This window comes from Pollicipes pollicipes, unplaced genomic scaffold (genome assembly GCF_011947565.3).
Source record: "Pollicipes pollicipes isolate AB1234 unplaced genomic scaffold, Ppol_2.1 Scaffold_4002;HRSCAF=4701_pilon_pilon_pilon, whole genome shotgun sequence".
Classification (NCBI taxonomy): domain Eukaryota; kingdom Metazoa; phylum Arthropoda; class Thecostraca; order Pollicipedomorpha; family Pollicipedidae; genus Pollicipes; species Pollicipes pollicipes.
The window spans coordinates 4,535,981-4,550,300 of NW_023596420.1; the positions used below are offsets into that span (position 1 = coordinate 4,535,981).

At 50.4% G+C, this 14,320-nt stretch overlaps 1 protein-coding gene across 1 annotated transcript in view; it reads left to right on the forward strand.

The window, feature by feature from the left end:
- Positions 1–214: 214 nt before the first annotated feature.
- The window catches only part of LOC119093419 (dynein heavy chain 2, axonemal-like), a 64,414-nt gene continuing 50,308 nt past the window's right edge, over positions 215–14,320 (forward strand). The window contains exons 1-10 of the mRNA XM_037216373.1: positions 215–239; positions 2,878–3,039; positions 4,106–4,251; positions 4,519–4,702; positions 5,101–5,210; positions 9,568–9,683; positions 10,195–10,295; positions 11,680–11,889; positions 12,639–12,817; positions 13,146–13,235. Of these exons, the coding sequence (XP_037072268.1) occupies positions 215–239; positions 2,878–3,039; positions 4,106–4,251; positions 4,519–4,702; positions 5,101–5,210; positions 9,568–9,683; positions 10,195–10,295; positions 11,680–11,889; positions 12,639–12,817; positions 13,146–13,235 (1,323 nt within the window). The remainder of the gene's footprint in view (positions 240–2,877; positions 3,040–4,105; positions 4,252–4,518; positions 4,703–5,100; positions 5,211–9,567; positions 9,684–10,194; positions 10,296–11,679; positions 11,890–12,638; positions 12,818–13,145; positions 13,236–14,320) is intronic.

Sequence of the window (14,320 nt, forward strand, 5' to 3'; positions counted from 1 at the left end):
TGTAGCGGTTGCAAAGCAACTTGTAAACCCAGTGGGTTGTGTTGGTGGTGATGAGTGGTATCCATGGTACCAGCTGCACCCATGGCCCGAGCGCATTCGAGCCTGATTTGTGTCGTTTCCAGTGTGCCCTTCTACAAGATTCTGGTCCCGACAGTGGACACAGTGAGATACGAGTATCTGCTGCGTACGCTCATCGCCAAGCAGTACCCAGGCCATGCTGGTCGGGCCCGTCGGCACGGGTATGTGTAAACAAGGTGCCATTAGATCCCTGGTAACTTGCTGACTGTGGTCATTGGAGTGTCGTTATGCCGCAGAATGTGTTTTCACCCTTCGAAACTTAAAGAGGATGCTGCTGTACTGTGTTCGTGTTTGCTGTGCGTGCGTGCGTTCCTGCTGGTGTGCATGTGTGTGTGTGAGTACGTACGTGTGTGTATGTATGTGCGTGTGTGTATGCACGTAAGTGTAAGCTTTTGCGAGGTGTTTTTAACCCCCTGGTCGATGGTCTTTTCCTTTTCTGAATACTTCTAGCCTGTTTTGACATGTTTCCCGTACAGCACATGCGTTCTCGGAATGTGTTATGCGCGCCGGAACGGAACGCGCGCCATACCTTATGTATTAATATCATGCAGCCCACGAAAGAAAATATACCACATAACAACGTATCATCAAATACGTTGATGGTGATAGCACTATCAACGTATTTGTATGCAGGATGTGTTTGTAGACAGCGCGCTACCGTTTCAGAAAAAACAGTAACGAACGCTTCCGAAGCCCTTCCGGTCTGCAAGACATGCGGTATTTGCCGTTGTGTGGTGCAACTAATTGTACTTTGTGCGATTAAGCCGTAAACAGCACTTAACCTGGACGGTGCCGTCTCGATGACCGTCGGTCACCGGGTCGAGTACTTTGGCTGGGCGACCCTTGACGACCTCGATAGATCAGGTTTTGACACACCTTAATGCTGTTATATGCACATGTCACTGTGACACCGGCGCCACAGGCTTTTACAGACGCCGGAATCGCTGCCTGTCATCAGGAAAAAGTTTGCTAGCCGTGACACCGGCGCCACAGGCTTTTACTGACAACGGAATTGCTGCCTGTCGTCAGGCAAGAGTTCGCCAGCCGTGACACCGGCGACACAGGCTTTTACTGACACCGGTATCGCTGCCTGTCGTCAGGCAAGAGTTCGCCAGCCGTGACACCGGCGACACAGGCTTTTACTGACACCGGTATCGCTGCCTGTCGTCAGGCAAGAGTTCGCTAGCCGTGACACCGGCGCCACAGGCTTTTACTGACACCGGAATCGCTGCCTGTCGTCAGGCAAGAGTTCGCCAGCCGTGACACCGGCGCCACAGGCTTTTACTGACACCGGAATCGCTGCCTGTCGTCAGGCAAGAGTTCGCCAGCCGTGACACCGGCGACACAGGCTTTTACTGACACCGGAATCGCTGCCTGTCGTCAGGCAAGAGTTCGCCAGCCGTGACACCGGCGACACAGGCTTTTACTGACACCGGTATCGCTGCCTGTCGTCAGGCAAGAGTTCGCTAGCCGTGACCACCGGCGCCACAGGCTTTTACTGACACCGGAATCGCTGCCTGTCGTCAGGCAAGAGTTCGCCAGCCGTGACACCGGCGACACAGGCTTTTACTGACACCGGTATCGCTGCCTGTCGTCAGGCAAGAGTTCGCCAGCCGTGACACCGGCGACACAGGCTTTTACTGACACCGGTATCGCTGCCTGTCGTCAGGCAAGAGTTCGCTAGCCGTGACACCGGCGCCACAGGCTTTTACTGACAACGGAATTGCTGCCTGTCGTCAGGCAAGAGTTCGCTAGCCGTGACACCGGCGACACAGGCTTTTACTGACACCGGAATCGCTGCCTGTCGTCAGGCAAGAGTTCGCCAGCCGTGACACCGCGACACAGGCTTTTACTGACACCGGAATCGCTGCCTGTCGTCAGGCAAGAGTTCGCCAGCCGTGACACCGGCGACACAGGCTTTTACTGACACCGGTATCGCTGCCTGTCGTCAGGCAAGAGTTCGCAGCCGTGACACCGGCGCCACAGGCTTTTACTGACACCGGTATCGCTGCCTGTCGTCAGGCAAGAGTTCGCCAGCCGTGACACCGGCGCCACAGGCTTTTACTGACAACGGAATTGCTGCCTGTCGTCAGGCAAGAGTTCGCCAGCCGTGACACCGGCGACACAGGCTTTTACTGACGCCGGTATCGCTGCCTGTCGTCAGGCAAGAGTTCGAGCCGTGACACCGGCGACACAGGCTTTTACTGACACCGGAATCGCTGCCTGTCGTCAGGCAAGAGTTCGCCAGCCGTGACACCGGCGACAGGCTTTTACTGACACCGGAATTGCTGCCTGTCGTCAGGCAAGAGTTCGCCAGCCGTGACACCGGCGACACAGGCTTTTACTGACACCGGTATCGCTGCCTGTCGTCAGGCAAGAGTTCGCTAGCCGTGACACCGGCGCCACAGGCTTTTACTGACACCGGTATCGCTGCCTGTCGTCAGGCAAGAGTTCGCCAGCCGTGACACCGGCGCCACAGGCTTTTACTGACACCGGAATAGCTGCCTGTCGTCAGGCAAGAGTTCGCTAGCCGTGACACCGGCGACACAGGCTTTTACTGACACCGGAATCGCTGCCTGTCGTCAGGCAAGAGTTCGCCAGCCGTGACACCGGCGCCACAGGCTTTTACTGACGCCGGTATCGCTGCCTGTCGTCAGGCAAGAGTTCGCTAGCCGTGACACCGGCGCCACAGGCTTTTACTGACACCGGTATCGCTGCCTGTCGTCAGGCAAGAGTTTACCAGCCGTGACACCGGCGACATAGGCTTTTACTGACACCGGTATCGCTGCCTGTCGTCAGGCAAGAGTTCGCTAGCCGTCAGCGTGATGTCCCAGCTGGACGTCAAGAAGTTCACAGTGCTCCCGGTCAACATGTCGGCACAGACAACGTCCAACAACGTACAGGCCATCATCGAGAGCCGCATGGAGAAACGCACCAAGAACGTCTACGTGCCGCAGGGAGGTTAGTGTCCACGGCTCGGCTGACCGGCTGCACGGCGCGCGCTCTGGTTAGCGGTCCGCCCTTCCGACCAAACGCAACGGTGGTCCCGTGCTCGCGGCTGCCAGTGTGTGTGAGTGATCGTCCACTGCTTTCATCGGAGGAATGGGACTGATGGTAATGGCAATAGCAGTCGCTGGCTGTCCCAGAGCTTCGCGCGTGATCATCCATGCGGGATAACGGTACGGTCGGACTCGTGCAACCAGAGGCGCAGGCATCCATATCCATCACATTCTTAAAATAGCCTAGAACTTATGGTACTGCTCCTACCTTATTCCACACTTAAAGGTACTCCGAAATTGTGGTGCCCAGGTCACGTCGGGCCAATGGCGTAGTATGTTTGTCATGCCGGTCCAAAACGTGTTTGAATGTTATTTGACAAAAGTGCATTGCCGTGTGTTGCGCTTCCGTTTAGTCAACTTTTGCACGCAGCGTGGCCACTGCTGGATCTCCAAAGGGCAATGTGTGCTCGTTTTTCATAAGACTCTTGTTGTTGTCATTTCCTTTCCGTGCGACATCTTGCTTGCGAAACGTCACCATATGTGACAGAGCTAGACTGTCCTTGAAATGACAACGACTTGGCACTTTTGGCGTAGGTGAAACGCCAGCGGTGTTTATTGCGGGTTGCATGCAGTATCACAGCCTGCTCAACCGCTTAATCGATAATAGGTTAAAACGACAGACGATTTGTGAGCCAGGGTTCTAAAATTAGATGACAGCTGATAAATACAGAGTAAAGATGGTTCAGATTAAGGCTCCTGAACATATAAGAGTCATAGGAGATATAACGAGACCAAAGGTCTCGTTATATCCTTAGCCACGAGAGCAAGGGACGTGAGTTATCCGTTCCCCGTCCGCTCTAGGTTAACGTGGCGGCCCTGAAGTGTCAGTTTCTCTTTACACTCTCCAGTGTGACTAGTCTGTGAGCAGCACCCCACAGCTGGACGCAGCGCGAGGCTGCCTCAGTGCGGCCGTTTGTATGTGATGCGAGTGGAACTGACAGTGCGTGGTGTGCTTGCGTGACCGCCAGGGAAGCGCCTGCTGGTGTTCCTGGACGACCTGAACATGCCGGCCAAGGACACGTACGGCTCGCAGCCGCCGCTCGAGCTGCTCAGACAGTGGATGCAGTACGGCTTCTGGTACGACCGCACCAAGCAGTCGTCCCTCTACATGCAGGTCAGCTGGCCTCCGGGGGCGGTGCCACCTCGCTACCTGTCAAGTCTTACCCAGCGTTCACTCACCTATAGTGGTGTGGCTGCCTGTTCGATGGAAGCGTAGTACCCATTTTGTGCTTTACTTTATCGGAGGTTTTGTAGACCATATAGCAGATCTAAGGGGAGATCAGCCCGTAGTAATCAGCGTTGGTGATGTTCAGTTGGCCTTATTCTGGCGCTGTGTCGGCAAGCCACGGACCATGGAACTGAAACCATGCCCGTCATGCAGGACGTGTTGCTGGTGGGCGCCATGGGTCCACCCGGCGGTGGCCGCTCCTTCATCTCTCAGCGGCTGCAGGCTAAGTTCAACCTGGTTAACATGACCTTCCCGCAAGAGTCCCAAATCATCCGCATCTTTGGTACCCTCATCACTCAGAAGCTGTCTAATTTCTCCGAGGACGTCAAACCGCTGGGTAAGAAGCGCTGGGACAGGAAACATTGAGCAGTAATAGTCTGATGGCTTGAACCATTTACACCGATGCGACATGCGACAGTTGGCGTTGGCCTGGTTTTAAAGCGATAGAATTTTTAATGGCATCTTTGTCTTGATATTTCGGGATGCCACTGTCGTCAGTAGTGCATATATTGTATTATTGTTTTGATATGTTTCGGACAGCACCGCTTCCAGTGGTGCATGTATTGTGCTGCTGTTTATCATCCAGATGATAGGAGACCCTGTGCATGTTGCGCAGAAGTCGTGCGCATGATATCAGCGTGTCAGCCAAGTGGACTCGTTCACGCCACTCAGCCTTGTGAGTGAGCCGGTGCTCAGGAAGGACATGGATTTTAACGAGGCGCCCTCGGTCGTCAGGCGATCTGGTAACGGCGGCCAGCATCGAGATGTACCAGGCGGTCAGCGCGAACATGCTGCCCACGCCCGCTAAAATACACTACGTCTTCAACTTACGGGACATATCCAAGGTGGGTGGTCAGATACCGCGACCCGCTGCAAGTCCCCGTGATGCCCATGCTGTGATGTAGGGTGCACGCGGAATGTACACTTCGTTGCGCCAAAGAGTTATCATTAATGTCCCACGACATCGGGAAATTATCGCGTTAAAGCGATACCTTGTCTTTTCAGCAAGACATCTTGGCGTAGAATGCAAGTTCGGATAATTTTGTCCCAGCCCGTTACCCGAAAAGAAGTGGTGAGTTAAGCGTGCCGGGGGATGGCGCTACAGGACCGTTGCGTGGTTAAGCTTGTTTCTTCAAGTCGGGAAAAGCGAGAAAAAAACAAACCGACCCCTCTTTTGAGGTGGGGGCAAAACTATCTTTTTGCCCCAACCCCCAACGGGAATGGAAGGGGCCCTCGGGTAGCTCTTGCTTTTTCGGTATCAAAGTATGCGTAGAGGGTCCATGTCTGGCCCGGAAAGGACCCATCTTAAGCTCAGAAGGGATCGTTTCGTGCCCGCGAAAGGTCCATCTTGGGCTGGAAATGGCCCACTTCAGTACGGAAACCACTCACGTCACTTCCAGACACGGTAGTGACACGGTAGTTTCCTTTCTGGTCTAGAAATGGCTCCTCGTAAGGCCAGGTCGGCAAAAGAATCCATGGCAGGCTCAGCCTTGAAAGGGCCCATCACACACTCAGGAACGGCTCGTCTCAAGTCAGGTAGGGGCCCAGTATAGGCTGAGGAACTGACGGGCCGGAGCTGTGCTCTGATATCAGCGGTAACCTCCACCCGGTCTGACCTGTGGTCAAGGGCCATCGTGACGGGCCGGAGCCATGCTCTGATATCAGCATTAACCTCCACCCGGTCTGACTTCTAACTTGGTACTGCCTGATCTTGGCCGCTCTGTTCCAATCCTGCAGTGGCTGAGGGAGAACAGCTTCGAGTGGTTGTGAAGATGGCTTGTATTGTATGCGAAAAGGGCTCCGAGGGGCCTCTACGTTTCGACTGCTGACGGTGTATGACATTGAGAAAAAACCTGTTATTTACGAATCCATCTGAAGCGGCATACGCCAACTTCTGATAAATGACCCTTGTTTCGGTAACGTGTTGGAAAAAGCCTGTTATTAGAAGGTAGTGCTCGGATGAATATCGCCGAAACAGCTGTTCTTATATTGGCTTATATTTGTATCAATTTAATTTCAGTGGCGGTGTTTTGTGGTACAACACGACTAAAATTGTCTGGTTATTGCCAACCATTTGGACCCACCATGCCGTAAACGTTAACGTTCGTAAATGAAGATGTTTTGCTCAGAATTAGTTAGTTATAAATTGTGGAGCATAGTCTTGGGTATGTTCCAGCCAGCATGTTCGGGCCGAACATGCTGGCTCGCAAGTCTGATAAACAAAATACCCTGACGTCCGGCATTGCAGCCTCCATAGGCCATGCCGCGTCTGCCCGGTGGTTGACACTAGGTGGCAGCCAACGGGCGGACCAAAATGATGGCGCATCTGAAAGAAAACGCTTAAAAACGCTTACGCCACGCTTAACGCTTAAAACGCTACGAAAACGCTTAAAAACGCAAACTCCATTAAACGCTTTAGGACATCAAGTCGACCTGACCTATGCGATTTGGTGATTCTGGCAGCCAAGGCTAAATTTCGTAACTAGCTTTTATATAACTTGAACTAACATTTAGCCGACTTTCTGAGAGGCCATGGCTTTGATGGTGTCAGTAACATGTCTGTCAGAGTGTCTGAAGTACAGGACAGGCGTTTCCAGAAGGAGCCTTAGTCTTTGTACTGCTCCAACCATGCACCGGACCTAACGCTTGTTGGGGACGAAAAAGAAGTGCTGCTGGTGCCCGGGCAGTGAAGCTGGTGAGGAAAGCGTCGAGTTGTCTGATCACTGCAAAGAAAAGGGGCATGTTCGAGGAGCTCAGCTGGAGCGGGGGTGACAGAGGGGGCGGCGTCGGTGAAGCTAGAGCACGCCGTCCACAGACACTTCTGGCTTTGTGCCTAACACGGTGGACTGTGAGGTGTGATGCATTCCGGCGCTTCTTGGACAATTAGCACACTCAAAGGCTTGTCTAAGCAAAGAGGAGTGCGCTCAGATACACGAAGCCAGATGAGAGAGATCCTGTCTCAGCTGCGGTGGCTTGACATCACGTTTGCACCGTCCATGTGCATCCAACTTTTCTCGCCATGTGAGCTCTTCGCCAGGCAGCTGCACAGGCCTTCCATGGCTGCTGATGAAGTGCTCCTCAGTGCGCAGACGCTCATCAGGATCATGCAAGGTATGACATTGGAGAAAACCTTTACAGACCTCTTCACCAGAGTCCGGGAGAAGGTCGCAGAAGTAAATACTCACGTCGACCCTCCAGCAGTCTCGAGACTGACCAGGCCACCGAAACGTCGGGAGCGGCGCGGAGGTGCTGTGGGTGACACGGAGTTTGACAGCCGGACCTCTGTCCACCGCCAATAGTACGAGATAGTGGGCCTGATAACGGTCGAGCTGTAGCGTCGCTTCGATCAGCCCGGGCTGGAACGTCTCCAGATGCTGGCAGAAAGCCTCATCAAAGATCAGGTCAAAACAATAGTCGAGCTTTGAGAGTCACTGGGCGCTCATAGATCTCCGGGGCTGCTGGCTGCGGAGCGGAGGCCTGTCGCACCCGACGTCGACCCAGAGCTGCTCTCAGCGCAGCTGAAAATCCTTCGCGAACCGTGGCCGACGGACCATCCGATTGTAAAACTTTAGCCTAAACGGCAGAAGTTCATGACAGAAGTTAAACGTATCGTGATGTTCGGCTCGGTTCACCCCGTCCATCGTGGGCGGCCACTGACGCCGATCTCAGGTCCTCCCGGTTATGGGCAAATAGCGGGCACCAAAGCGACGCGGACCTTTTTCTCGATCAGTAAATATGCTCCTCAATACGTCATTGTCTCATTACGTCATCCGATTTTGCACAACATTGATTGAAAGCCAATTGATGGCCGTCGTATCTGGAAATCATGCTCACAAACGCCAGATATGAACGACTCGAAAATTATATTTTTGGCCTGGATTTCAGCAAGGCTAATGAAAAAGCGGATCTGGATAACGTTAGCATGGTATCATGGATGCTGGAGTAACCTTGAAATAATTACACGAAATAGCCTGCACATTTTCGCGGGCGTGTACCTCGAAAACCAGATGGGTTTAGGTCTTAAGGAAGGCAAACCTATGAAGTGCACCGAAGGATCTTCAAGAAAGCTATTTCAGTTAAAAATTCCATACAAGTGTAGAATATTCCATTTACCCCAGCCACCTTAGCGCAGCTGAGTTGAGGCAGGCACTGTTTGAGATACAATGACGGCCACTCGTTGGTTTTACGACCGAATAAAAAGCTCACTGAACTGTAGTTGCTCATCACTTGGGGGGTGGACTGCGGGTGCATCGGTGTAATGAGACCTTCGTTAATTCATTGCCTCCCTCCCCAAATTCGGAAACGCTGCCACTGCACAAAAAGGGTCTTGAGTCATCGAGGCTCTCATACAAGAAAAGAATGCTATTACAAATGCGTATCTATACCGCGAACTTGACTACTGTTTTTGGAACCTGTTGGTTTGAATCCCAGAGGTCATCTTCATTTGAGAACTCAACTAAGCCATCATCTGCGCATCTATAAATAAATGGACCGTCTGTTTAGCATACTTCCCATTGGTTTAAACATGACAACTATCAGTAAATAACATGCCTAGCGGGATCCCGCAACGTTACAGCACCAGCAATCTGTGTGTACATGTTTCCCTGTGGACAAATGGAGACAGCCTCTTCACTGCGAATTCACAACATTCTCTCAATAATGGGCAAGGGAACTCACATATACACAATATTCTGTCAAGAATGGGCACGGGAACTCCAACAGCTGAAAGAGACGAGTGGCGATAGACGTAGTTCAGAATGATGCCAATAGTAGCATCAACAAAAACATTAGTGAACAGTTATGTCGCGTTCAGAGAAGTTAATGTACCTCGCACACCCCATGACTTATTTACCCTAGCCCTTCCCTATACGTACCAGTTCCGGGGACTCATCAACATGGCAATGCCAATATGGCAATATATATATATATATATATATATATATATATATATATATATGTATGAAGCGTCTGTCCTAATTTTTCTCTGTCGCTCTTTCTATCTATATACCTGTCGAAAAGCTCATGTACCTTGATAATGCATTGGGATGGTCCATGCTTCCTCGTTGAAACTCTCGACCTCTCTGAACATCTTCATGCCTCTGCTCGGCGTAAACCCACTTAGTGGCATAGCGAGAAGCTGTTAATCACTTCGTGTTCACGAAGAGGCCTTGCTTCCAGACTTGACCATAATCCTTACCGCAGGTGTTCCAGGGACTGCTCCGCTCCAACCGCGACTACTGCGACACCAAAAACGCGTTTGTCCGCCTCTGGATCCACGAGTGCCTCAGAGTGTTCGCAGACCGTCTCGTCGACTCGAAGTGAGTGTTGGCGCCGCGCGGTCGCTGTCTACGGAGCGCGGCTTGTACGTGAACTCTACGAGCTTGTTCCCAATAACCGGCGCAGTTCCATTCTTCGACGTGAAACTACGGCAGCTGCTATTGTGCTGTTTATTCAACAGGAGATGTGCATTGCCCCTCCCACATGAACCATTCTTGTAGTAGTCTTGGCACCTATCGACTCGCCGCGACTGCGTACCATATTTTCGGCTTCGGGCTGGTGGGACAGTCTTCCACTTACAAGACATCGTTTTGCTGCTGTGCTTGTTTGCTAAGTACCAGGGTGTTAAATACACAGGTTACACACTTAACGCTGGCGTACACTATTTACCACTGTTGACCGCACTATTCATTCCATACTGAAAAACTCACCGCGAGTGGAATGCTCCGCGAAAACAGCTTGCACCCGACGCGAGAGCATATATCCGCTCCGTCAATAGATCAAAAAGCGCCGAATGACTTCTGTATGCCAAACTGGCATTCTTTGTTTCAGAGACATGGAGTGGTTCATGGGACTGATGGGTGAGAAGCTAGGCTTGCACTTCGATCAGACCTTCCACGCCCTGTGCCCCAGCAAGCAACCGCCAATATTCGGTGAGTGACATATGACGCTGGCATCATTTCAGTGGAAAACTGTACATGGATACTATGTATAAGTATATATATATATATATATATATATATATATATATATATATATATATGTATGTATGTATGTATGTATACATACATATAAGTGGTGCTGTGGAGCAGGCTTTCCTTCCGACATATCATTGAACATGACAACATATATGACAATGAATTTCTTTTAGATAATGACTCAGTTCTCAAAATTGGTCATTTCCTGTCATTGGGAGAACTGTTAAGAAGGGCGCCTTTATTACTTTGTAACATCTTATTGGTCCTGCCAACATCATCAGCCAACTTAGGCGCAATTGCACATAACAATAATATGCGAAACCTTTGTGGTTGCATCGGCTCAAAATTACGTTTGAGCATTTCTCTTGCTCAAAATAGGTAATTGGATTTTACGAAAGAGCCGCTAACATGCACAGCACTAGGGTCCACCCCGTGTTATGACGAGCACTGGTAATGTCTTTGCCGGCTTAGTCGCCCCCCCCCCCTCCTTTATTTTTTGCGTAGTCATCCGTCTTGAGAGTGTGGTCGTAACAAGGCCGATTTACGAGGTTGGTCGACGTGCGCAGGCGTCGATTTGGCATTGAACTCGTAGACAACATCGGCCACTTTCAGTAGCGAGCTACTTTTGAACAATGCAATTTGTTCTTCATTGAAGCTCAATGTACGTTAAACTCACCTCAAACTACGCATACCGGTTTTCCGTTTTCTTTTCACATTTTACGTTCTCTTCTTCCACTAGCATTTTTCGTACTGGACTGAAGATAGAAATGCGTCGTAGGTATACCCTTTTTGCCACTCACGCCTATTTTTACATTACAGGGGTCACGCCATGATGTCCAGATGACATTTATGAATATATGACACATTAATAAATGTCAGAAGGTAGCACTGAATATCTCATTCATACCATTTAGTAATATATAAGATATTGCTAAATGTCGGGCGGCACTGAATATTTCATTCATGCCATTTGGCAATATATGACATATGCCTAAATGTCAGAAGGTAGCGCTGAATATCTCATTCATGTCATTTTGGAATATATGAGATATTCAGTGCCGCCTTTCGTGTGGTGCCAGTTTGTTAAATTTTGGGAACGCCAGAGTTGCCTGGCTCCCCCCCCCCTCCCTCCTCCCGCCCGTCTAAGGACTATGAGAGCACTGCCATAGTCATGCCAACGTTGCGTGTAGAATCTGGCGAAGGTTAGTTTTTTTTATTTGTCTTCGGGCTCTCGTTAACCACCTGAGTGAACCATATCAGCCTATTGTGTTGTTCTGTCCGGACAGCAGCAACTCCGAAGCTGTGCGTTGCTACCATTTCACTCCCGTTGTTACCTCAGGCGATTTCATGAACGCCAATGAGACTTATGAGGACATCGTGGACATGGAGTCTCTGAAGACCTACATGGAGGCGCAGCTGCAAGAGTACAACAGCACAGCCGGCGTTGTACCCATGAGCCTTGTGCTTTTCCACGACGCCATCAGCCACGTGTGCCGCATGGTGCGCGTGCTCAGACTGCCGCGAGGAAACATGCTGGTCATCGGTATAGGTACGTCGGATGCGGCAACTCTTTCCCCTTTTTGGCAGCGCAGTCCTGGAATGAGCTGATGGAAGGGGGTGCTGTCTCGCGGACGGTGCGTTGCATTCCGCCTCCACCGCATGCCTATCCGTTCAGGAGTCAGCAGCGTTAGTGGAGCGCTGCATGCAATGATATCGGGCCAGATTTATTTAGAAGGTGATGTTAACGGGCGGCTGCGATTGGTTGTTGTCTTTTCTCACTCTTTGGCTGGTTGTAAGACGTAGTTAAATACATCCTTCGGCTGCATTGCTGCTCAGTTTTTCAGTCGTGTGCTCTTAATTTCGATAATTTTGGGGCGGTTACTGAGAGACATTGAAATGAAATTTGTAGTACATGGTAAAGAAAAGAGACTGCCTTATTATTCAAAATACGTTCACCCGAGACTCATATAAACGCAAAAACACTAAGTGTGCCAAAACTTATGTCCGTGTGATGTCTATGCATTTTGCATGTCGCTTGTTGGCTCAAAACGGATCAGCTGGTTACGCTTGTGTTCATAACGGGTTTAATGTATTGAATAATTGTTCGTTATTCAGGTTTGCGTTCAAACTGTGGACAGATCCAGAAAAGGTTGAAGCTTTTTGTAACAAAAAATGTCGCTTCGCTTATCGTGCGGCTGCACCACCCTTTTAGAACTGAAAGCTGCTGTTTTGTTGGTGTTGGTGAGTTAGCTGTCTGGGCTTGGTACCATGCTCATGAGTTGGCTTTGGTCTGTACAGGCGGCAGCGGCCGCCAGTCGCTGGCTCGGCTGGCCGCCTACGTGTGCGGACTCTCCGTCTTCGTGATCGAAGTGAATAAGCACTACCATAGGGTGGAGTTCCGGGAAGATCTGAAGGTGCTGTACCGCACCACCGGTCTGGACAACAAGCCCACCGTTTTCATCTTCAATGACGCCCAAGTAAGATTGTCAGCCAGTCCAGGAATGATGATACGTCTCGGGGCGTGCTGTCCGCGTGGACGATCGCTGATTGTATATTTCCGCCATATTTATGCTTGCACTGTATTTGACATTGTTTGCATCGTGCAGTATTTATATTGCTTTAAGCATCGGCATCTTCGCTGGCATTAGTGGCATCATGCCGCTGTGTATATCATGTCACTGGAATATCAGCGTCTCTTGGGTGTCTAACTTGCATAGGTCCCTCAGATAGCAGTCACGTTTCGTTCATGCTGCCTCCAATGGTTTCGATTGTCCTGCCTCTCTGACGCCGACATCCCATGGACAGGTGACCGAGGAAACATTTCTGGAGGACATCAACAACATATTGAGTAGTGGTGAAGTGCCCAACCTTTTCAAGCCCGAGGAGCTGGAGGAGGTAGGTTGCATGCCGGAGGACGTAGACCACTGTGGAGGGCCAGAGGTGGTCATTGGTCGCGTAAACCACTGGTGACCAATTCGGAGCGGTAGATCTGCGATTGCGCGCAGTGTTTTGGATAAAGCTGGGTGCCGGTATGGACACGGAAAACAGCGTTTGAAATTTTGGGTATAACCACAGCTGCCAGCTGTACAAATGGACGACTTTCTTGAATGTGAAAGACGCCACAAACATATTGTACAGGGCAATAATCATAGCACTGTGTGAAAAAGATCAAAATTATCAAAAAGCCATTTGTTACAAATACTGATAAAACTTGTCACGTAAACATCCAAGCAAAGACAAGGCATATACAACAACTAGGCATCACAAAAATGAAGCCATCAACATGTAATAGCTTACGCAAGGGTGATCAACATTTCACTATAAGTCTGTGTATCTACTATCGAACTTTCGGCATGACATACTTAAACAATGCGTATCAACCTTCCCAGCTTCCCAGGTACGTTGACTAGATACCTATTCAATAATACATAGCATACAAAACCATAGCAGGCCATAGGCTGCACACATCACAAAATATGATACTGGCAAGCATCTGCGGGAATGGGTGTAGTCACGGGGGTTGGGAGTACAAGGACTCGTCAACCAGTCTTCTCTTCTCTTAAACTTGGGGGTGTCGTTCCCTCTCATCGAGAGCAAAAACATCATGCAAACAACAAATCAACATGCAAGACTGTAACTAGTGAAATCCTGGGTCCTTCCATTGACAACGAGTGAACAAACATCTGCATGGGCTTCGAGTTCCTGAATTGAAAGGTTTTGCCTTCGTTTCCTCAACAGCACGCAGCACATAGGAAGGAGTTTGGTGACGCCTTATGCAATGCGGAAGTTCCAAGTAAGGCGCACAACGACATTTCCGCGCAACTGCGCTTTGGTCGTTCAGCTAGTTGCCGATTCGGAAGAAGGTTGTCACTTTTAAGCCTGCAGGCCCGCAAGGCACCGGCTTAGAAAGTCAGCAGCACTTTGAGCGAGTATTGTTGAGTACATTGAAGGTTTTTGGCGGGTATTATACAAGTAAAATT